Below are 22,630 nucleotides of genomic sequence, written 5' to 3' on the forward strand. Positions count from 1 at the left end.
ACTGTTGCCTTTGTTCTTCCTGCCTTAGACTCAGGCACTGAATCCAGGCTCGATGCCCTGCCTTCTGCTCATAAGCCCAGTGTTCCCAATAAACCCAAGGCTCTGCCCTTCTGGACCTATTAAGTTGCTGGGGCTCTCTGCCTGGCTTTTCCCTAGAAAAGCCTGAGTTCAAGGCCAGCCCGGGCCCAGCCCGGGCCCTGCCCGGGGACCTGCCAGTGTGAGGAGGGTCCCCCGCTTATCTCTTTTCCGCGTTGTCAGTGCTCCCACCCTGACCAGAACACAAAGTTCTAGGAGTCTAGCTGTCTCCTCGGTGAGGTCTCACTCCCAGGGAGTGGTGACGGCCACTGGTGGCTGGTAGACAGAGCCCCGCCGTGTCTAAGCAGGTGGGTGGGCTCACTTCTGGGTAACGCAGGTAGTGGAAGTGTGAGTGGCAGCAGGATACCGAGCGGCACACCCCAGGGTAACCAGATGCCACCCTCACTGATCACCTCACCCAGGAGCAGGCTCTGTCCAGGCTGCTTCAGGTGAGGTGAGGGCCTGGAAGTGAAGTGATGCACGTTGGGCCAACACCAGGGATCCCAGGCTGTCGAAACAGGTGTGGACGGAGGCTTCTGGAGCAGCTGCCACTTGCCCCACACACATGCCACCCTTTGGGGGCACCCCCTACCCTGTTGTTTCCCAGTCACCTGTACAGTCGTAGGTCCATCCAACATTCTTTTTTTTTTTTCTAAGATTTTATTTATTTATTCATGAGAGACACAGAGAGAGAGAGGCAGAGACACAGGCAGAGGGGGACGCAGGGAGCCCGGTGTGGGACTCAGTCCTGAGACTCCAGGATCACGTCTTGGGCCAAAGGCAGATGCTCAACCGCTGAGCCACCCAGGCGTCCCTCCATCCAACATTCGGCCTCAGGCTGCACTTTTCTGCACGCTCCTGCCATTGGTGTGCTGGCAAATGCTTAACCACCAGCATTCTGGGTAGGGGGAGGGGAGAAGCCCTGGGAGGCGCTGTTTCTGGTTTCTGGGGTGTAGATATTCCCAGCACGGCCAGTCCCCAGCGACCAGAATGATATCACTGAAGATAGAGTTGGGAAGAGAGGCCCAGGAGCCACGATTATGTCCTATTTCCCCCACCGAGCTACAACATGTAAATAACCTCCACGACATAGGCAATAGTCAACGCAGTAAAATAACTCAGAAGGGATGTTTTGAGTATTTATTACCCTTTAAAAATAGAATTTATTTAATTGTAAGTTTATATATAAATTTAAGGTTTGTTAATGGTTATGTTTAACTTAGGGATCAGCTCTTGTGAGTGGGCACACGCTGGCTCGGGGACACCGCCGCCTCCTGCCCAGAGGAACCCCTGCTCCCCAGCACCCCTCAAGATCGCTGCCCCGTGGCCTTGGCGGCGGCCTCCCCTCTGGGAGCTTGGGCTGTCATCTTGCCCCCACTTCCCCCTCCAGGTTGTTCCCCACGGACCCCCGGGGTCTTCACGGCCTCTCCCGGCACCAGACTGACCTCCAATCCTCACCTGCGGGGTACAGCTCTCTGGACGGTGGCCTCAGCAGCCAGCCTCTCCCCCGTGTCCTCCAGCTCTGACAGCAGTGACTGCCCGCACGCCCTCCTTTCCTCCCTGGGTCCTGGAGCGTGTGTCGCCTGTCCTCCTCCCAGAGGGTCCCCTGCACCAGCCCCTCTTCTTTCTCTCACCCCTCGATCTGCCCACAGGTTCTTACTTCTCAAGTCCTCTCCTCTGAGATCCCAGCCAGACCCTTGGTCCTCACTGTCGCCTTCACCAGGGGCCACTCTATGTGGGTTGTGTGAGGCCTGACTTCCTCTCGACCTCACGACCTTCCTCCTGGACGTCTGCCCCTCGCTTCACTCGGGCACCTGGAACGGCCCTTAGAGAAGACCCCTGTTCACCTCCCGGAGCTCACTGCCCCCTCCCTGCCCCCTGCTCTTTTTGGTTTGGACTGACCAGCCCGGCCTTCACCCAGGGACCCTAGAAACACTCCACCCACCAGCCCTACCAAAGGCAGACGGCCCGGGAGCTGCTCACACGCCGCCTGCCGTGGCTCCCCTTGCGGCCTCTCGAGGCGTGAGGGCCCGTGAGTGACGGTCTTCCCTACTTCACCTGCTCCGCTGTGGGAGGCCCCCCCGGAACAAATGTAAATTCAACAGAATCACAACACCCCACATCCCAACACAGAGCAGCCCCACAGGATGTTTGCCGAACTGAATCAAAATGGAAAAAACAGCCCCGGAAGATCTGGGCCCGAGCCGCGAGGTAAGTTCTGGATGCCTCCTACGTGGCACGTCGTCTGGGTCGTGCCCCGGGTTGGTTGGGTTTCCCTGCTGCCTCACCTCTGCACGCAGACTTTGGCTTTGGTGGTGTGACCTGCTTTGGCTGATGGGAGAAGAGGAAACACGGTGCAGGTAGAAACTCGAGCAGCGCCTGGGCTTCGTGTCTCTTAGAGAAGTTGGGGCGCCGAGACCACCGGGGAAGGAGCCCAGGTGAGCTTGGTGCAGGATGAGAGGCCTCCAGAACTTGGACCCAGGCCCTTACTGCCCTCTGACTGCAGACACGCATCCGGGTCCAGCCAAACCCAACAGAACTGCCTGTCTGAGCCCCGCCCCATCGCCGACCCACTAACTGTAAAGCTAATAAATATTTGTTCCAAGTCGCTACGTTTGGGGGTAGTTTGTTATGTGCAAAGTGAACCACCCCTTAGCCCAACGCACCACGCAAAGTATCTGGAGAGATGAAGGTGGTCCAGCGGGCAGGAAGGCCCGCCGTCCAGCCACGAGGCTGTGCTACCGGCACCGGGGAGGGCCCAGGAGGATGCCCCAGGTCCCGGCAGGGATAAGGGTAAGGCAAGTGAGGCGTTCACCTTGCACACAAAGCGTAAGGTGGCACCCCAAAACTCAGCAACCAAGATAAACAATATTTTAATGCAATATTAAAAAAAATCAGAAAACTATGGCTTATGAGCTGGCTGCCCTTTTCCGTAAAAAAAAAAAAAAAAAAAAGTTTTGTTGGAATTGGGGCTGGGATCAGGATGTAGCAAGCAAGGGTATGATCATAGAACCCCAGGGTCAGAGCTTGTTTTTATTAAGAAGTCTGATTTTTTTGTCACGGAATTTTTGCATTAATCTTATTTGTGCATTTGTTTTTTATTTTAGTGCTTTTGATGTGGGCTAAATCCTTCCCAAACTACTGAGTGATTGAGCCCCGGTATCTGATTAGATCCCAAACCTCTATGTGTCTATTATATTCCCACCAAGGGTCATGATTTAAGCTGTTGTCAGACATTTACACCGTACTGCGAATGAACCGGAACAAGATCCAGTATGACTCAGGAGAAATTAGGGGGCCGGGCAGCCGGAGCGCTGGGGTCAGCTTCCGTGGGAAGAAGGAATCTTCCTGAAGGCCTACCAGCCTCAGGATGTCCTCAGCGTCTCCACCGTGGCTCCCTGGGGGGTTTCATGGGCACATCCCAGGAGCCAGTTGTGTGACCACATGTCCAGGTGACCTTTGAGACCGTCTGGCTTTATTCGTGTCCTGGATTCTTTCCCTCACAGGTCGTGTTCGAGTCCGACCCCAGCCACCCGGGGGAGGCCGGCGGACGGCTGGGATATCTGTGAAGTTGTTGGGATCTCACCAGGGCTCCTGCCAGCCAGCAGCTCGGGTTGTGGACGGGTGTGGGGGTGAGAGGAGTCTCCCAGGGCGTGGTGCCCAGGCCCGACGGTGTTTACTTTCCCCAGAGACCCGCCCTGGCTGCACCTGCTGACTCCAGTGCAGTTTCTCCCGGATTTGGATACAGGCCAAATCTCTCAAAGACTGTCTTTTCTTTTCCCAAATTGTCAGACGTTTACAAACCAGACTTTAGCTCATCTGTGGGTCTGAGGGAGAAACAGCAGTTGCCTTTACACCGTGGAGAAGGCCGGGGGAGGGGGATCCCGATGACTCTTCTGGATTTCTGGAGACGGGGCTGCTCCCACACCAAGGCAGGGGGAAGGCCGTGCCAGTCAGCGGCATCTGAGGAATCTGAAGGGGAGTGGATTTCCTGGGGAGAACGGGAGAGATTTTTCCATTACGCTGCCCACCGTTCATCCGCAGCCACTTTCCGAGGTCTCACCGCAGTGACCCCATTTCAGGGACCCAGGCTCTGCTTTCGTGTCTGTCCTTATCTATAGTACTCGTGACTGACGGCGGTGTTTCCTCTTAATGCCTCCACGTGGGGAGCTGGACAGTCCCTGAGGTGGACATTCCCAGGAGGCGGGCGAGCCTTGCCCTCCACAGCCTTCTCCCGAGCAGCGCCGGGGCGCGCACAGCACCAGAGTCTGGATGCGGCCTCTGGGCCAGTCACGCAGTCGCAGAGTTCTAACGTGCCCGGGCTCGAGCCACTGCCAAGAACTCGCAAAATGAAGGCAGGACCCCAGCCGGTGACGAGTTTACGGGGAACTCGGGGATAACCTGGGACTTGCCTGCTCTGACCTTCTGTTTGCCTCCTCTGCTCGCTCTCTTGAGGAGTGAGGAGGCCGATGCTTATCCTCTGTGTAGGCCAAGCGGGACCCCAGAAACGTCTTCACTAAGGGCATCGCCAGGGCGGATGGAGTGCGTGCCTGGGGTATACTGCGCGATTTTATACCCCCCCCCAACGTACTATCTATATTGATTACTTTGGGCAGCCCGAGTCGCTCAGCGGTTTAGCGCCGCCTTCAGTCCAGAGCCTGATCCTGGAGTCCTGGGATCGAGTCCCACGTCGGGCTCCCTGCATGGAGCCTGCTTCTCTGTCTGTGTCTCTGCCTCCCTCTCTCTCTGTCTCTCATGAATAAATACATAAATAAAAATTTAAAAAAATTGATTACTTTTATTTCCACAGTCATATTTTAGGAGAGGTCAGATCTTGCTCCTAGCTTGGGTGACATTTGCTGGCTCGGCAGGCAAAGTTCTCACCTTTGTCCTAAGACATGGGCTCTGGTGTCACCCCTCCACAAGGGGCCAGCACAGTCCTCCCCGGCAGGGTCCAGTCATTTTGCCAGGGGAACCATTGTGGGTATAGTCTAAAGGCGGGGGGCGGGGGGCGGGGGGTGTTACACTGGTCAACGCTATGAGGTTTTAAAGAAAACACGTGTGCAGAAGATTAGGAACGGCTGTATGTTCCAGGCTATATACGGGACTATATCATATTCTTACCAGATTTCAAAAGAGGACAAAATTATCAAATTTGTTGCTCGGGAATATGGCTGGAGAATGAGTCTCCCTTGCTATTCTAAATCCCTTCAGTCTTCTCCTAGCTGGACGGAGACGAGCGCTGGTTTCCAGCGAGGCCAGGGCCCCCGCCCCTCCGCACGGGCTCCCGAGACGAGGGGCCGCTGCCTGGGCTCGCCCCGGCCACCCGGCTGCGGTCCCCTGTGCGAGGCGCAGGGCCGGAGGCGCAGGGACAGGGGCCTGCATCGCGGGGGCCTCGCCTCGGTTCCTGAAGCCACTTGGCGGCTCGCAGACCACGTCTTTCCACATCTGTCACCTGCAGCCGCCGGCGGGCCGAGACGGGGAAGCTGGCGGGTCCTCGGGCAACGGGATGGGGACACTGGCGACGAAGCCACCCTCACTTTCTGTGAGACTGGCTGCCTGGAGAAGAAAAAGCCAGAGCGCGCGGCCAGCCCCGCGGCAGCGCCGCACAGAGTCCCCTCTGTCCCATACAAGCCCTTCTTTCAATTGGCTCCGTGCGAACAGAACACAGAGGACCGTCCCTCCCGGGTCACCTGCTCCGGGCCGGGGCACGGCTCACGTGGCCATGCTCTTCCCTCACAGGAAGCAGGCCGCTCGGCGTGCGGCCCTCCGTGAGCTTTGCTGGCAACAGCTTTGTTGTTTGTCGAGGCCCCAGGACACGAGGCTGCTGCAGGCTGAGCTCTCCCCGCGCGGGGCTGCCCCCCTCTCCTCGGCCAGGCCTTCCCGGGGTTAGCAGGGGTTTCCTGTGGGCCCGGCTGAGGAAGCTGCTAGACCTGCGCTGCTGGGGGGACACGGGGCTGGGGCTCCGCACCCGGCAGATGGGCCCTGGAGGTGACGGGGCCCGGCGCGCCTTCCAGCCTCGGCCCATTAACCACATGCCAGCCCCGGGGCCTTGGCTGGCCGGAGCGCCCAGGGCTCTGGCAGGAAGCGAGGGGGCAGGAGTCGCAGAAACGCAGACATCCTGGTAGGGGACGGGTTTTCTATTGCTTGACATTCTTTTGTTCTGCTTCCCTTTATTTTTTGTTTATTTATTTTTAAAGATCTTATTTTTTAAGCAATCTCTGCACCCAACATGGGGCTCCCACCTACAGCCTTGAGATCAAGAGTCGCGGGCTCCACTGACTTTGCCAGCCAGGTGTCCCTCCCTTAGTTTTAGTTAAGCCGCCTTAGAAAGGTCCAGGCTCAGCTGGGGAGGGGCGGGGCGTGGTCAACTGGCCAAGCCTAGCAGGGGATAGAGGGAGGAAGTGGTCTTTACAGTGACCACAATGGCAGAGGGGGGCACCTTGGGCCCACCCCAGCCTCGTCCCTCTAGTGACACCCCCTCCAAGGCATGTGCTTCAGCTTGATTTCCAGGCTGCCTGCATCGCTGCCTCCCACCAGGAGCCAGGGCCAGGTTTCAGGGCCCACCACACAAGTCCCACAGAAGTGGGGGGATCTTAACTCTGAGCACTGCCTGGCTGGTCTGTCTGCCAGGTTGTGCCTGAGCCCCTGAGGCCCATGGCAGTTGCATAGATAGAAAGATTAGTGAAGAACTGGTCTCTAGGGCAGAAGGGGACACCGGCCGCGGCTCTGGTCCTGCAGGGAGGGGACGCGGCCTTTTCCCTATTTCCCTGCAGCCCGCTGGGCGCAGAGAGCACGATGTTCTTCCCTCTGGTCTGACTTACTCTGTGGGCCCCTCGTGGAGGACATCATGGAGCTGGGGCGGCTGGCCTGCTGGGGGCCGCATGAAGAGAGCTGAGGGGTCAGGGCTGATGCCCTGGCCTTGGGAAGGTTCAGGTCCAGGATCTCCGGGGTGCTGGGGGTCCGGGCCTTGCAGGTGAAGGCGGATGTAAATTCCCTGGAACAAGACGTGCAACCTAGGGTCACAGCTACTGCATGGTTAGGAGTTGCAGGAGGAAGGAAAGAATTTCCCCTCTGGGCAGGCACTGTCCTTCCTGGGCTCGGGTGGGGCTGGGGTAGAGCCGGGCACCTGGAGGCATACATCCTTGCCCCCACGGAGCTCACACTCCAGGGGAGGAGGTAGAGAATAAAAAAGAAATAAATGCTAAGGAGGAGCTGAAGCGAAGGGAGACAGGGAGCTTGGGGGAATATCGAAGTGTTAGGATGGCCCAGGGAGGTGTGGCTGGCAGAGGAATGGTTCCCCCCCCATTCTGTCCACATCCTACTCCCTGGCACCTTTTATTTTTGTAAAAGATCTTATTTATTTATTTGAGAGAGAGTGAGTGAGCAAGAGAGAGAGAGAGCGAGCATGACTAGATGGAGGGCAGAGGGAGAAGCAGGCTCTCCACTGAGCAGGGAGCCCGACGAGGGGATTGATCCCGGGACCCTGGGACTGCAGCCTGGTGAGAGCTGTGTGGGACTTCTAACCTACAGGACCATAAGGTTCTAACACATCTGTGGTGTTCGGGTCACTCCATGTGCAGTAATCTGTTGCAGCAGCGAGAGGACACTAGTTTTAGGTGCGGTGGCCAGGGAAGGCCCAGAGAGTCTGGCAGGCATCACAACCCCATTTCTCAGATGTAGAAACTGAGGCCCCAAGTTTGTGAACTTTGCCACGCTCACAAACATGACAAACAAGTTGTGAGGCCAAGATTAGAGCCCAGGGGAATCTTACAGCCAGACATCCTCCAGATGCCATCTGGACCACAGCCCCAGGGAGCAGCCTCACAGAGAGGTGGTGGAGGAGTCCCGGAGCCAGCACCCTCAGCTCGGGGCTGTTGGACAAGAAGTCCTGGGAGTGGGGGGCACCTGAGTGGCTCAGTTGAGTATCTGCCTTCTGCTCAGGGCGTGATCCCGGGGTCCTGGGATGGAGTCCTGCATCGGGCTCCCCGCAGGCAGCCTGCTTCTCCCTCTGCCTATGACTCTGCCTCTCTCTCCATGTCTCTCATGAATAAATAAATTAACTCTTAAAAAAAAAATCCTGGGAGGGGGCCAGGCTCTGTGACCTCCCAGCCACCCTGCTGGGTTTGGGGATCCCCCCGTAAACCACCCAGCTCTTTGCTCTCTGGCTATCATAGAGCTGTGTACACGTACACACCTTGCTCCTACCTTGACTTCTGGGGTCCTTGCTACCTGTGTACCCATTTTCCTGACCATAACTCTGAAGACCAGAGTCCCAGGCTGTCATCATCACTGAATGAGCTAACATACAGATCAGCTCAGCTACCTGCCTGGCACATGCTCTGTACGTGGCAGATCTGTCTTCCCTTTCCTGAGTGGGTGTCTTGGCCTGTGGGCTTCACATGGTCGGTGCACAGCAAACACTATGTGAGCTTGGAAAGTGAGGCTCCCCTTGATGAACAATGGGGAGAGTGTGCATGTACCTGTGCACACGGGGGTGGGAGCATAGGCAGGTAGGGGTTGGGGAGGCCAGGGGGGTATGCTCCCTGGAAGGGCCCAGACCCTCCGTCCTGCTCTGCTGCAGGTGATTGAAGGTAAGCAAGTTTGCTGACAATGGAGAAACCTCAGTTTCCCCACCTGTAAAATATCTACAGGACAGCTGTGATGATTCTGCAAGGGAGGCTGTGCCCTGAGGTCAATTGTGGGCCCCATAAATGGGGGTTCTGGTTCTGGGGAGTGGGACTTGGGAGGAAACTAGAATTTATTTGATTCACTTCTATATTCCCATAGGCCCCTCTTTCTTTTTCTTTCTTTTTTTTACAGTGAGAATACTTTAATCTTTAGAAAAATAAAAAACACCGGAAAAATTTTCAAATTCAAATTTAAGAGAAGACTGGCATAAAAACTACCCATACTTTAGGCAAGAAATCTTTGATGGATTGATTGATTATTGTTATAGCATTGATTATTTTTAAATTGTGGTAAAATAGATATAAAAATGACCATCTGTGATATATATATATATATATATATATATATATACACACACCCACATAATGGAATACCACTTAGCATCAAAAAATGAAGTCTTGCCATTTGCAATGACGTGGATGGAACTAGAGGGTATTATGCTAAGTGAAATGAGTTAGAGGAAGACAATTATCATATGATCTCACTCATATGTGGAATTTATGAGACAAAACAGAGGAACCTAGGGAAGGGAGGGAGAAATAAAACAAGAGAAAATCAGAGATGGAGACAAACCACAAGAGACTCTTAACCATAGAAAATGAACTGAGGGTCACTGGAGGGGAGGTGGGTGGGGCGATGGGATTACTGGGGGATGGACATAAAGGAGGGCACGCGATGCCATGAGCACTGGGTGTTATATAAGACTGATGAACCACTGACCTCTACCTCTGAAACTAATAACACATTGTATGTTAATTAATTGAATTTAAATTTTAAAAAGTAATTCCAAGAGAAAAAAAATTATCATCTTGACCATTTAAAATGTAGCCCTACTACATTTTAAGAAGGCACAACCAAGAGAAACTAGTGCAAACTACTCGGAGAACACGGGCAGGTCTTCCTGGGTTACCCGGGGATGTCCATCACGCGGTCGCAGGACAGGGAGGCCAGGATGGCAGGCCTGCTTTGCTGAAGGGGACCTTAAAGCCAAAGCAGCAAGATGAGGTTTTGGGGATCGGGGACGCTGAGCTGAGTTGGCGAGGAGTGAAGGGAGAAAAGGTCTGGGTCCCAGGGCCAGGAATCTGTAATCCCCCAACCCCAGTGCAACCAGAAAAGGGCCCCGTCCTTTTGGAGAGCAATTTGTTAATGGGTATGAAAACTCTTAGGTGTGTGTTCATTTTATGTATCTTTACTGGATGCCTAAATATTTGGTCAAACATTATTCTGGATATTTCTGTGGTGTTTTTTTTTTGGATGAGATTAACACTTAAATAGGTGGATTTTGAGCAAAGTAGATTGCCCTCTATAGCCTGGGTGGGCCTCGTCCAGTCAGTTGAAGGCACAAGCAGACAAAGATTGATCTCTGAGCAGGAAGGAACTGTGCCAGCAGACGGCCTTTGGACTCCAACCGCAACTCTCCCCTGGGGCTCTGGCCTGCTGGGCTACCCTGTAGGGGTACCCTCACCCAGCCTCTGCAATCACGTGAGCCAAATCCTTAAAATAACCCCTCCTGCCCATCCCCACCTCCCCTCCCGTTGGTTCTCTTTCTCTGGAGAACCCTAACAGGCCTTACACTAGCCTCCTCTTTGCCCCAGGGCACGAGGCCAAAGGGCACTTGTTTGCCCACAGCAGTGTGGTTGCTGGTGAGAAGAGCATCCTCAGACAAGGGGGCCCCTCCGGCCCCTCCTCCGGCACTGGAGAAGGCCGCCCTTGGCAGGGCACCAAAGAGCCATCGCTTGGCTTGGCCGGGCCCCAACCACACTGGGCGCTGCTGCGGGAGGTGGTGGTGTTGACTGAGGATGCTGGCCGCTGTCACTGACCTCTGCGAGGGGGATGGCTTCAAGGCCCTGCGGGGGAGGGACACCGTGGGAGGCAGAGGTGGAGGCTCAGCGCGGCCTCCAGGACCCTCGAGTGGGGAGCCCAGCAGTCTGAGCAGCGGGGAGCCGGGGCCAAGAAATGGTGATGAGGCCAGATTAGGGCAGGGCAGGAGAAGTGCGTGGGCAGGAGAGTCAGGACGCAGCGACCTGTGACTGCGGGAGCGTAAACCGCCACGGGCAGCGTGGTGCCGAGCCCTGGGCAAACTTCACTACGTGGAGAGTGGGGGGTGGCCCGCGAGATGGACAATTATCCATTCCCGGGGCCTGCCCACGGAGGTGATCCGGGCTCATCAATGGGAGCATTGTGCGGGAGGGGAGAGCCAGCAAAGGCTCCTGGCGATATTTAATCTTTGCTCGTGTTTGGAATGCTGCTGAGTCATAATCTCACAGCGGCGCCTTCCCGGGGGCCGAGGACCCCGCGTCGCTGTGGGCACGAAGGTCCGATCCCCCTCAGCGGTCTCCGCTCCTCAGGGCCCGCCACGGGCTCTCGGGCACCACCACGGAGGTTGCACCTGCGCCCTAACAGTGCAGAGGGGGCGAGGCGTGGGGTGACCACACACGGGACGCAGGCAAATGCACAGATTGTCAACCGTGCACGCGAGTGTGTGTGTGTGTGCGTGTGCTCGTGCGCACAGGGACACGCAGGGCTCCTGGCCTCATTCCCCTGACGTCCTTGTTCTTAGTGTCTAGTTACTTTGAGCTGGAGGCACCTATGTGTCATCAGGCGCTGTCACGTGTCCCTTGGGGACAGATGTGAGGGGGATAAAGCGCCCATGGAGACGGATGTAAACGCTCTCTCTTCTTCACTTTCTAAAAGCCATGAGACTTGCCAAAGAGTCATACCCTGTCTGCGGTGGGACAGGTGCCCCGACACTGCTTCCGATCTGATCTGGCCTGGGCCTGGCGGGTGTGCGCAGGGGCAAGGCACTGACCCCAGGAGCCCACTCCCCGGGGTCCTCGGCCCGGGGGGCACCGTCCAGCAGATGGGCCGGCGGGTTAACGGTGTGCTCCCCCCGCCCCGCCACCCCGCTCCTGAAGCCAAGGACTCTAAGGAGCAGAGAGAAAAGAGAACAGGAACACTTGGGGGTGCGGGGGGGACTTCGGGGTCTGAAGCTTTTTCTCGTGGCTTCCAGGGAGGCAGCTGCACAGCCAGGCGGCGGTTGGAAGCGGGTGCAGCTGCGCTGGAGCCTCGCTATCTTTGAGGCACCTCCTAGCTGGGGTCAAGCGATGAGAGTATCGCTGGGTCTACCGTTTCCCCAGACCCGCCGCTCCAGAGCCTTCCATGGGAAGCCAGCAGTCAGGCGGCGCCCACCCGGCAGTCTTCTGGGGCAGGGGCTGTCCTCTAGGGACGGAGACAGAGGGAGAGGGAGAGACAGGAGCTGGGGCGAGCCGAGGGACGAATGTTCCCCAGGCCTGAGTCATCGTGGAGCCACTGTCTCTCCCCTTCTCCCGGGTCATCCACCAGCGACTTCGAGAGCCTGCACGGGGCCAGGGAGGGACACGGACACCGCCGGCTGAGCCACTGGCCCTGGTCCCTCAGGACAATGGGAGCTGGGCCCAGATCCAGGGACCCCGGCGCTCTGCGCCCCCGTGCAATGGGCCCTTGGGGTGGGGGGCGGGGGAAGGGGTGCTTGGCTGAGACGTGGGGCAGCCGTGAAGAGCAGGCCGGGGGCAGGGGGACAGTGTCACTGGCAGCGGTCACACAGCCGGTGGGGGAGCCAAGAGCCGGGGGGGGGGACCAACTGTCTACTTCTCCCTCATTCCTTCCTCCTCCTCCTCAAACAGAACCCCCCCAGCCCTCGCCCCTGCTTCTCCCAGACTTAAGAGATTAATGCACGTGACTGACATTAAGGCGACAGTCCCCTGAACTTAACCCCAAGGGGACATTTGTGCCCTACAGGAGCTTGGGGGGGATCCCTGGCTCGCCCCACTTGGCGTAACCGGGGGGATGTTCCTAAGGAGAGCCAGTGGGGTCCCCTGCCTACTATGAACACACTTAATCCTGGGGAGAGACAATTGTTCCTGGTGGCAAGCCTCAGAAATGAATTCCGCCTTCCCGGGAAGGAAGAAGGAACGGTCCCAGCCCTGGAGGGCCAGTGTGGCCTGGCTGAGACGTGCACTGTGCCTGGGCCCGGCCCGGGGAGCAGCACCCCCGGATCCTGGGGCCCAGCCTTTTCATGTCGCATCCTCGCTTTAGGAGGGTGCCAAGAGCGGGGGATCCCCTGGCCCCTGGACCAGCCTGTGGGCCTCGGGCACTTCTGACCCAGGCCACATCTTCAGCCAGGAGGGGGAGGTGGGCCCCTGGGTCCCTGGCGGGTCAGGGGCTGGGCCAGAGGAGACCAGAAGCTCGGCCTCCCCACCCCAGTCCAGGCCCAAGTCCTTGGCTCGACCCCACACAGTGCCGCTGCCCCTGGGAGCCCCAAATGTCTTTTTACCCCGTGCCTGCCACAATCTCTGCCTAGCGGCGCAGGTGAGAAAGGTGGCGGGGTGCTGCCCAGTGGGGGTGGGGGGACTGCAGCACCCTCTCAGCCTTGCTGCACGCGCTGTGGGAGCCGGCTCTGCTAGGCCTTCGGCCCGTGGGGCTCAGCAGGAACTCCTGTTTCTGTGGCTTCCACCTGTGGGAGGGCAGCCCGCCCTGAGCCAGCGGAGGGGGGGCCATGGGCTGGATCCTCTGCTCCCTCTGCACCGTGAGGGGTAACGTCTGCAGGGAGGCGGAGGCTTCAGGTCTCAGGGGTCTGAATGTAGCACCCCTCCCGCCCCAGCTCTGCAAGACCCTGCTACTCAAAGAGCTCCTGAGGGGGCCAAGGTCAGCCATCCCCACGGCTGGGGTCCTGGCCTGCTCATGGCAGACACGTTGGTGGCAATACTTCCTAAGTCTATAGAAAATTCTATACACAGGTGGAGACACAGGGGGCCTGCACAGTCACCATAGCAAAATCCCTCCAGTTCAGGGACTCCAAGGGTGTGGTCACGTTAAACACGGCTCTAGGCCAGTGTGGGAGCCCAGGAGGCTGGCTTCTCCGTCTTGAAGTGACTCAGGCTGCAGGGCCCTGCGTGGTCAGGAGGAGCGGCGGCGGTGGCAGCCGGGGTGCCCCGCCGTCGGGTCGGGGCTGAGACCAGGGTTAGGCTCCTCTCCCGGAGCAGACTTCCTCGGATCTGAAAGAAGGGGCCTAGACACCCAGACTTTCTAGACTCTAAAGGACCCCGAGTGACCTATGGGAGGCCCGTCTGTACGCATTTGGTGCAGAGGAAGAGAAAGGACCTTTCTTTCTGTGCAGGATCCAGTTTCTATTTCAGGAAGGTGACATCTGAGCCAAGCCGTTCCACTCATCTCGTTCTCCATCCTTCTGCCCTCCATCCCACCTTGTCCAAAAGCAAACAGCTAAGACAGGAGACAGGAGCAGCTAAGACTGTTCACAGGTCACTCCAAACCACCCAGGCTCACAAACGTGCTCAACTCACAGTTCTCGAAATGAGTCCCCTGGGTACGTTTAGAAGTTTCTTCTCCTTCCGGTCTGACAACCGAGGGTTCCCAGGTGGCAGGTCCCTCCCCTTGGGCTCTGAGGTTAACAGGTGCCATGGCCACATTCCCCCGGGGATCTCGTGGGCTGCTTCAGGCCCAGGTGACACGCTCCTCTGCTATCACAGTCAGAGGCTGGACCGAGAGGGGCCCTCCCAGGACACCTCCCCATCCCTACCTGCCGGGCTCTCCACTGCCTGGGGCCTGGCTGGGGACCTCCGCGGAGGGCAGGCGAGCTTCTCCCTGATGTCCTGCTGGCCACCATTCTCCTGGCTTGATGTCCGCGGTGGCTGGGGAGGAGAGACAGTTCAGTCACCTCTGGCTCTGGAACCTCTCTGAGGATGCTCCTTACTGAGCTGGGCCAGAAAGCCAAGGAGAGCACAAGCCCAGGGTCACCCCCAACAGCCCCCTGGAGCCTTTGGATGAGGACCTGTTTACGTGAGCAGCCCGAGAACATTCCAGGCGGCTGCTTGGTGTACTTAGACCGCGGCCGCAGCGTGAGCACTCTGGCCAGAACACACACGGCACAGAGAAGCACAGACCTTCAGCCCTGTTGCTTCTGGCCTCCCCCTGCCTCTCAAGGAAAAGCCAGCAAATGTGGAATTGTCTCCCTGGGCCACTGCCTGGCACCACTGATCAGGAGCACGAGGCACACTGAAAAACTACTAGTTGTTCATCTGAAATTCAAATTCAGCTGGGTGTCCTGTATTTTTTAAAGAAAAAAAATTTTTAAAGTTCTATTTATTTAAGTCATTTCTATGTCCAACGTGGGGCTCGAACTCACAACCCTGAGATCAAGACCTGAGCTGAGATCAAGAGTCGATGCTTAACCGACTGAGCCACCCAGGTGCCCCTGAGTGTCCTGTATTTTTACTTGTCAAATCCAGCAACCCCAGATGTGGGGCTCTCTCCCCACTGAGCTGTCCCAGACCCTTCAGACCTGAATCTGTCAATCCACCCACGGGGGTAGCGCTGCCCTAGCTCCCAACCAGCAGTACTTGTGCTGACATCGTGGTCAAGGCCCAGGACACCTGTGTCATCCCGAGGACCTTCAAAGAGAAGTGACAGTTCCAATGACACTGCCAGCGAGCTCTCCTGACAGCCTATTCTGTGCTTCAAATGACATGGCCCCCTCCTTCTCTGACCCCACTTCTCTTCCTCTTCTACAGCCAAGAGGTCCATGCCACCGTCAGAGCAATCCTGTGACAGAGTCAGGATCTGCTGCTTTCTTAAGCCAAGCTCCTTCCAGCTCTTTTTTTCTTTAAGATTTTATTTATTTATTCCTGAGAGACACAGAGAGAGAGGCAGAGACACAGGCAGAGGGAGAAGCAGGCTCCATGCAGGGAGCCCAACATGGGACTTGATCCCGGGACCCCAGGATCACACCCTGGGCCAAAGGCAGACGCCCAACCACCCAGGCGCCCCTCCTTCCAGCAACATTTAAAAACCTCCCTGGTGCCTTTGCAACGTGCCCTCTGCTTTATCTTAAATATAAACGTTCTTCTTTGCCCGTGTCTTCAAACCCACAGCGAGGGCTGCAGCTTTGACTTCCTCTGACTTCTTTTGACCCAAACAGGGAATCTGTTTCTGGCATGGAACCCAACGGATGCCTTTATTTATGGTCCACACCAGATGCTCTCCATGTGGTGCTGGGACTAGACCTGGAAATTCAGTCTCCTCTGACCCGTTCTCGGTGGACGACTGGCCTGCTTGTCTGTGCTCTCCGCTCAACGGGCTTCTCGTAAGGCCCAGGAGATAGAATGTGGGTGCATGACGGAAATAACAGTTGTGTGCTGGGCTACACACAGAGAAAGCCCCATTCCGGTGAATGGTGCCCAGGGGAAGGCAATCCTTCCAGATCAGGAGCTTCCTCGGGGGTGGGGGGGATGGCGGGACAGGTCAGGGGTGGTGGGAAAGCCCCCTGGCCGGAGGGGAGGAACTCTGCTGTGCTCTCCTGAGACCCTCTGAGGCTTTCTGGTCCTGTCACCAAGTAGCAGCCCCCTCCCCATGCCCCTTCCCACTTCCTCCGCTGAACGTCACGGTGTAGGTTTTCTGAGCTCCCACCACAGAAAGACAGGCCCACTGAAAGCTGAGAACAGTGCACACTCCAGGTGCTCCCTGAGCCCAAGGACTGTTTCCTTGCTTGTGGATCCATTTCGTTTTTTTTTTTTTTTAAAGATTTTATTTATTTACTCATGAGACACACAGAGAGAGAGGCAGAGACACAGGCAGAGGGAGAAGCAGGCTCCATGCAGGGAGCCCGATGCGGGATTTGATCCCGGGACCCCAGGATCGTGACCTGAGCAGACGCCTAACCTCTGAGCCACCCAGGTGCCCTTGTGGATCCATTTCTGACAGGACCAGGCATTTGCACTCCAGGCCACTGACAAAGTACATGACTTTGATGTCCGAGATAGCCCTGGTTTGATGGGGGAATGGGAATAACTTTCCTTAGGCCCATGTCTTACAAAATTCTAAGGCACATTCTTGGCTTTTTCCTTCGGGAACTATTTCCTTTTGGCTCTGTGGGGCCCAGGCCCTCTGCTTAAGAAGAATGTACCATCTGGGCCTGCGGTCAACTGATCAAGCAGTTGGAGGATCCCAGCTTCCTCACCACAAGATTTCCCCTTTGCTCTTGACCGAATGCAGAGGTGTGAAGAGCTTTCTGAGCAAAGACGCTGGGGTTGCAGTGGTGGGTTCCCACTGGGTCTGTAGTGGGCATGAGTTCCCGGCATGAGTGAGGCCAGGGGGCCAGACTCAGCCGAAAATCATGCATGAGGGGCCTCAGAGGAGTAGCTTCGTGAGGCCGGCCTGGGATGGGGGCCAGGTGGGCAGGAGCACAGAGGCAGGAGAGGGGGCTGCAGAAGCAGGACTGTACGGACAGAGGGGTCCAGAGGAAGTCAGGTCAGGCTTCTGGAAGGGAAGGAATAAGACCATGAGGCCAGGTGCCTGGGTGGCTCAGTTGGTTAAGTATCTGCCTTCGACTCAGGTCAGGATCCCAGGAGCCCCACATTGGGCTCCCTGCTCAGCAGGGAGCTTGCTTCTCCCTCTTCCTCTGCTGCTCCCCCCTTCTTGTGTGCGCTCTTTGTCAAGTAAATAAATCAAATCTTAAAAAAAAAAAAAAAAAAGAAGACAAGGAGACTGACTACCTGGCCCACCACTGTCCTCTTCCTCTCGGGCCCTCTTATACCTGCCAAACCCAGATGCAGCCTCAGAACTAGCCTCAATACTGGTTATGTGCATTCTGAGCACATAAGCCCAAGCCTACTTGCTATCCATCCTCACGCAGAGGCTGGGTCAGAAGAGGGATTGATGGCGGCGATGAGACCAGCTGGGGGAGCTGACACTGGTCCAGGGACATGGGTCCTGGGGTGGCTGCAGCTGGGCAAGCCTAAAAGAGGGTAGAAGGAAGAACAGAATCTGTACCAGGAATGTTACCTACAGTCTCCCTGAGTGATGGAGGGGGAGCCACTAACCCAGAGGGTTGGCTTCTCCAATAGGAGGCCCTTAGTCAAGGATTATAAGGGAGAAGTAGGAGTGCTGCCCTGAGGCTGAGAGCAGGCTGGGCAGGGCAGGGCAGGGGAGAGTAGTTCCTATGGCTGGTTTCTGGCCTGTGGAGTGAGAGCAGTTAGTTCTGGAGCCCAATGAGGCAGATGGGGAGTTGATGGGCCAGGTGGGGGTCCTGGGCTCCAGGCAGGCCTAAGCTGAGACGTGCAGGTCAGAGGAGGGGACAAGTGGAACATGGTCTCAGTGTTGAGGGCTAAAGGGGTATACCTGGCAGTATGGCCTAGGCCAAGTGGCTGCCCTGGCTCCAGGGACTGCATTTAGGGACTCCTACTGCTCACCCACCCTGGGTCCCCTGGTGGCTGCCCGCTGTTGTCATGCGAGGAGCCAGGATTTGCCAGGGCCTCGACTTTGTTCTCAAAAATCACAGGGACATCAACATCTCTAGGAATATCAGCTGCATGCAGCTACTCCATCAATAGCAACCTCAAATGCCTCCATCCTAGAGGTGACACATGCTAAATCTTTCCAAACTAGAGGAGGACCGTACTGATAACCAGCACAAGACAGAGGGCCACCCTGGTGGGCACTTTGGCCAAGCAAGGTTGTTCCTGATAAATAAATTACCCTAAATGCCACGTTTTGGAAGTCCAGACCTCTAGAGCTTGAAATAATTTTTAACTCAATGGCATTAGGTCAAATTGGCAAAACTGGTCAGACCACCTACAACCTCCACCCTGGCAGCAAAAGAACAAAATTTCCTACTTTTTCATGATAAACACTGGTTTTTTTAATCAAGAAAAGAAAGGTTGAAAATAAAATGACAGTCACCCTGCACAACTCCGGGTTGTGCCTGGACAAATGCTGGAGCTAATCACCTTTTAGTGAAGGCATATTCATGTTTACAGCTCCAATAACACATGTAAAATAACACACGATCCCAGCTGGCAGGACCCCTAAAGCTGTGCATCACCAGGAGACCCTCCCCCAGACTCTCAAACAACCTGGCTTTCCTCTGGCTCCGTGACCAGCCTACTGCTTTGAAACCGGGGCTTGGAAACATTGGCATCCAATTGTGAACAGATTATAAAAGTTCTCAGATGTTTCTCATACTGGAATCTGACCTGCTCCTCTGTTGTTTTTCTTCTCTGAATGGATATTACAGTCTTATCTGGCTTGCTCATATCCTTTTAATTTCCTCTTGCAAATTAAAAAAAAGAAAACAACTTTGGACATTTCTGATTCAAAGCATATATATTTTTTTTCTGGCATCTAAAAAATCCTTTTCTCCCCCGTCCGTCTCCGGTGAACCCGACTAGATGTTTCTGAATGCCTTGGCTCTGGTGGCCCTTTCTGCTTCTATCGGCACATTTCTGGCTCAGACCAGCCTTCGAACAGGTGGTTGACCGCCTCGGCACCAGAGTTTGGGGCGCCAAAGTCTTGGTCATAAATTTACATCCTTCTGAGACGACTACTTTGAAATTGCCCAATAAACGCAGATTCCTGCCAGCAGAAATCTTGCCCGACTGGCTTGTGGACGTGAGCGGTGCACGCAGTGCTCTGGGAGGAGCCTTAGAGGAGAAGCCTGTGCTCAGGTGGTGCGGCCCTGTGGCTGCAGGCCTGTGCGCCCCCGTGACGCAGGGCCATGGTGGGGCTCAGGGGTGAGGCCGAGGCCTTTCTGGGGCTCTCATGCTGTGGCTTCCTTAGATTCTAGGCATCGCCAGCCCCAGGGCCTCCGGCCCCCGTGCGGCCAGCCTTCTTACCTGAACAGGAGGCGCAAGGCTCTGAGGCGCTGGGCTCCCCGCCCTTGTACCCGGGAGGGTGGGTGCTCATCAGCGACGGGACGCTGCCCTTCCTGGCATGTTGGGCCATCTGGGGAGAGATGGGGTGGTCTTCCAGGCTGGAGGAAAAAACCCAAAACAGCAATAAATGCAGATGGCCAGGAGGTATTTGCTGACTACCACGTAGCATCACAAATATGGGAAGTGGAAGTACCTGAAATTCTTTTGTTAAGCTGGTATTTGCAGATATTAAACCTTTTTAAGGGTGTTGGCAGAAACTAGAACGTACTCTGTTAGCTGCTACAGATTCACAGTGATACATGGCTTCGCAGCCTTCTAACACACAGTGATGTCTTCTGGGCCTCGGGGGACAGGGAAGCATGACATTTCAACCAAATGTTAAATTTAAGGGACCCATCTCCTGGCCTTCCCCTCAGAGGGTGGAGCAGATTAACGAAGGGGTGAATGCAGTCGTGCCATCAGGGCGGTGGCAAGAGCCGGCCGGGTGTGGGCCGAGGAGGGGCTGGTGGGCCCCAATGGCCCAGCAGACTCGCACTGGGCACCCCAAGGTGTCAGAGCCCCGGGCAGGTGCCGGACACAGGGGCTCCGGGCAGCAAGGCACCGGGAGGAGGCCGGATGGAGGCGGTTCAGGCCGGACGACAGCCCCGAGGAAGGGTCTCCAGGTGGCCCGGCAACACAGCACTTGCTTCCCTTCGCCAAGGAGACCTGCTGCCTGCCCAGCAAGGGCTTGGTGGGACACGCCACGCAAGGATGTGGCGCTCGCGGGGGCCTGTGAGATGGCTGTTCTTGAGGGTTGGGCCCAGGGGCAAAGACAGAGACACTGAGCCTCCCTGAAGGGCCGGGAAGGCTGTGTGTGTGTGTGGTGGGGGGGGCATCCGGCTAGTCCTGAACCCTGAACTAGGCCTGCCTGGGCCAAAGAGGGAGAATTTTCCAACAGAGGTAACAGCAAGGCAGATGGAGAGGCAAAAGGGGGAAAAAAAGGTATATACTTATGTTGCATGCATCACAGAAGGATTTAAGGCGTCACAAAAATTGTGGACTGGAAGGGAAGGGGACAGGGTGTCCAGGGGAGCTTTGAGACTCGAGGTGGTGGTGGTGGGCGGTCCACTGAGAAGGACCTTGTCAGCCAGGGTTTGATTAGATTTGACCCCTAAGGGAAATAGCTGCAGAAATGACATTCCGTGATGATGTGCTAGAAACATCCTTCTAGGGTGGTAGAGGGTGGACTGTGGCAGGGGGACAGTGGGGAGAAGAGATGGCTCGGGGGGCAGAGGGCAGGGCCCGGGGTGGGGAGAGCAGAGGGAGGAGGGGGCTCGGCCACGAGTTGGGATTCTGGCTCGAGCCTTGGGGGGTGTAAATGCCACTCCCCAAGGCCGGGGGCTTGGGAGACACTGGTGCTCACCTAGGAAGTGCTGACACGGGGTGCTGTGGGGAGCCCCTCATGCTCAGGGCTGAGATTTGGGCGTCTGCAGTGTGTAGGGAAGCCCGAGGACATGCAGGATGGGGGGGACCAGAGATGGGGGCATTTGAGAAGAGGGGCGAGTTGGGGACCAAGCCCACACGGCAGCAGGACGTGGGGGCGGGGTGACCAGGAGGGTGGTTAGCAGGGGCAACCAGACGCTGAGGGTGCTCTAGGGTTGGAAACTGCGAGGTCATGGGTGACCTGAAGTCACGGCTGGACCACGGGGGTCGCAGAGGACGGGGCCGGGGCCGGGCAGCCGGGGAGACGGCCTGGGGATCTGGGGGTCTGTCAGGAGGCCCGGGAAAGGAGAGAAGTGGAGTCAGGGTGGGTGGTGGTGGCGAAGGTGGAACACGACGGGGTAAAGGGGTGTTAAATGATGGTGCCAAGTGCGGCCAGTGAGTGCAGGGGAAGGATCCAGAAGCCACAGAGGGGTGAGGCTGGGAAGGATGCGGAGGAAACAGGCCGAGGGAGGGCTGGGGTGACGGAGGGCACAACCCGGAGTTGTGCAGGGTGACTGTCATTTTATTTTCAACCTTTCTTTTCTTGATTAAAAAAACCAGTGTTTATCATGAAAAAGTAGGAAAATACAGACTATAAAGGATGTCCTGCCCTCCCAATGCCTAGATACGATGACTATCATTAACATCTGATATCTTTTCACTTTTGAAAAATGCAAATATATACTTTAAAAAATAAACTTGGGGGCAGCCCGGGTGGCTTAGCGGTTTAGCATCTGCCTTCAGCCCAGGGTGTGATCCCGGGGTCCCAGGATCGAGTCCCATGTCGGGCTCCCTCTATGGAGCCTGCTTCTCCCTCTGCCTGTGTCTCTGCCTCTCTCTCTCTCTCTCTCTGAGATTTATTCATCTCTCATGAATAAATAAATAAAATCTTTAAAAAATAAATAAATAAACTTGGGATCACTGTGAGTGGCCAGCAGGCTAGATCTATCCTGTTTTATAATTTGCTTTTTCACTTAATATATAGAGGTTCTCCCCTAGTCTTATATATATTCTAAAACATCACTTTCAGTACTGTTTTGTGTGAATGTATAATTATGTAAACAGTCTCCTACTTTGGGTAGATTCTTTCTTTTTTTAAATGAATAACTTTTTCTTTATTTTTTGAGAGAGGGGCAGAGGGAAAGAGAGAGAAAGAGAATGTAAAGCAGACTCCTTGCTAAGTGCAGAGCCTGACACAGGACTCGATCTCACGACCCTGAGATCATGACCTACACTGAAATCAAGAGTAAGATGCTTAACCAACTGAGTCACCCAGGTGCCCCCATTTAGATTATTTCTAATGAATACTGCAATAAATACCCTTGTACATGTATCTGTGAATATCTGATTACTTCTCGGCATATAACCCCAGAAATGTGATTACTGACTCCAGGAGTACTGGTACCTCGAACGCGTGCAGTGCATACTGTCAGTGTCTCCAAGATCACCGGGATTCTTGATTCGCACTCCTGGTGACGCTAGGTTATCAGCGCCAGTTGGCTTCATGGTGTCACAGAAACTTTTTAAAGAGGCTAAATAAAGATCCTTGAAAGTTACCTTTCTGCCAACCATGGGGAGCACGCTGCGTCCACCACAGTCCATTGACCACAGTCCATCAATCATTTCTCTCCCCCGCAAGGCGGCTGGGGACAGGAATCACATCTCATTTATTCTGGTTTCCCTGGCAATTAGCACACCAT

The 22,630-nt window shown here is 55.9% G+C and overlaps 1 protein-coding gene across 6 annotated transcripts in view; it reads right to left on the reverse strand.

Annotated features, from left to right (window-relative positions):
- Positions 1-795: 795 nt before the first annotated feature.
- Positions 796-22,630, reverse strand: part of ARMC9 (armadillo repeat containing 9) — a 156,616-nt gene continuing 134,781 nt past the window's right edge. For 3 of the 6 annotated variants that reach the window (XM_055300398.1, XM_055300397.1, XM_055300399.1), the window contains 3 exons: positions 19,431-19,567; positions 14,342-14,453; positions 796-7,072 (listed from right to left, as the gene is read on the reverse strand). In XM_055300398.1, the coding sequence (XP_055156373.1) occupies positions 6,838-7,072; positions 14,342-14,453; positions 19,431-19,567 (484 nt within the window). In that variant the 3' untranslated portion in view covers positions 796-6,837. The remainder of the gene's footprint in view (positions 7,073-14,341; positions 14,454-19,430; positions 19,568-22,630) is intronic. The other 3 variants (XR_008661216.1, XR_008661217.1, XM_055300400.1) reach the window with 3 other exon arrangements.

Source organism: Nyctereutes procyonoides, unplaced genomic scaffold (genome assembly GCF_905146905.1).
Source record: "Nyctereutes procyonoides isolate TBG_1078 unplaced genomic scaffold, NYPRO_anot_genome, whole genome shotgun sequence".
Taxonomy (NCBI): Eukaryota; Metazoa; Chordata; class Mammalia; order Carnivora; family Canidae; genus Nyctereutes; species Nyctereutes procyonoides.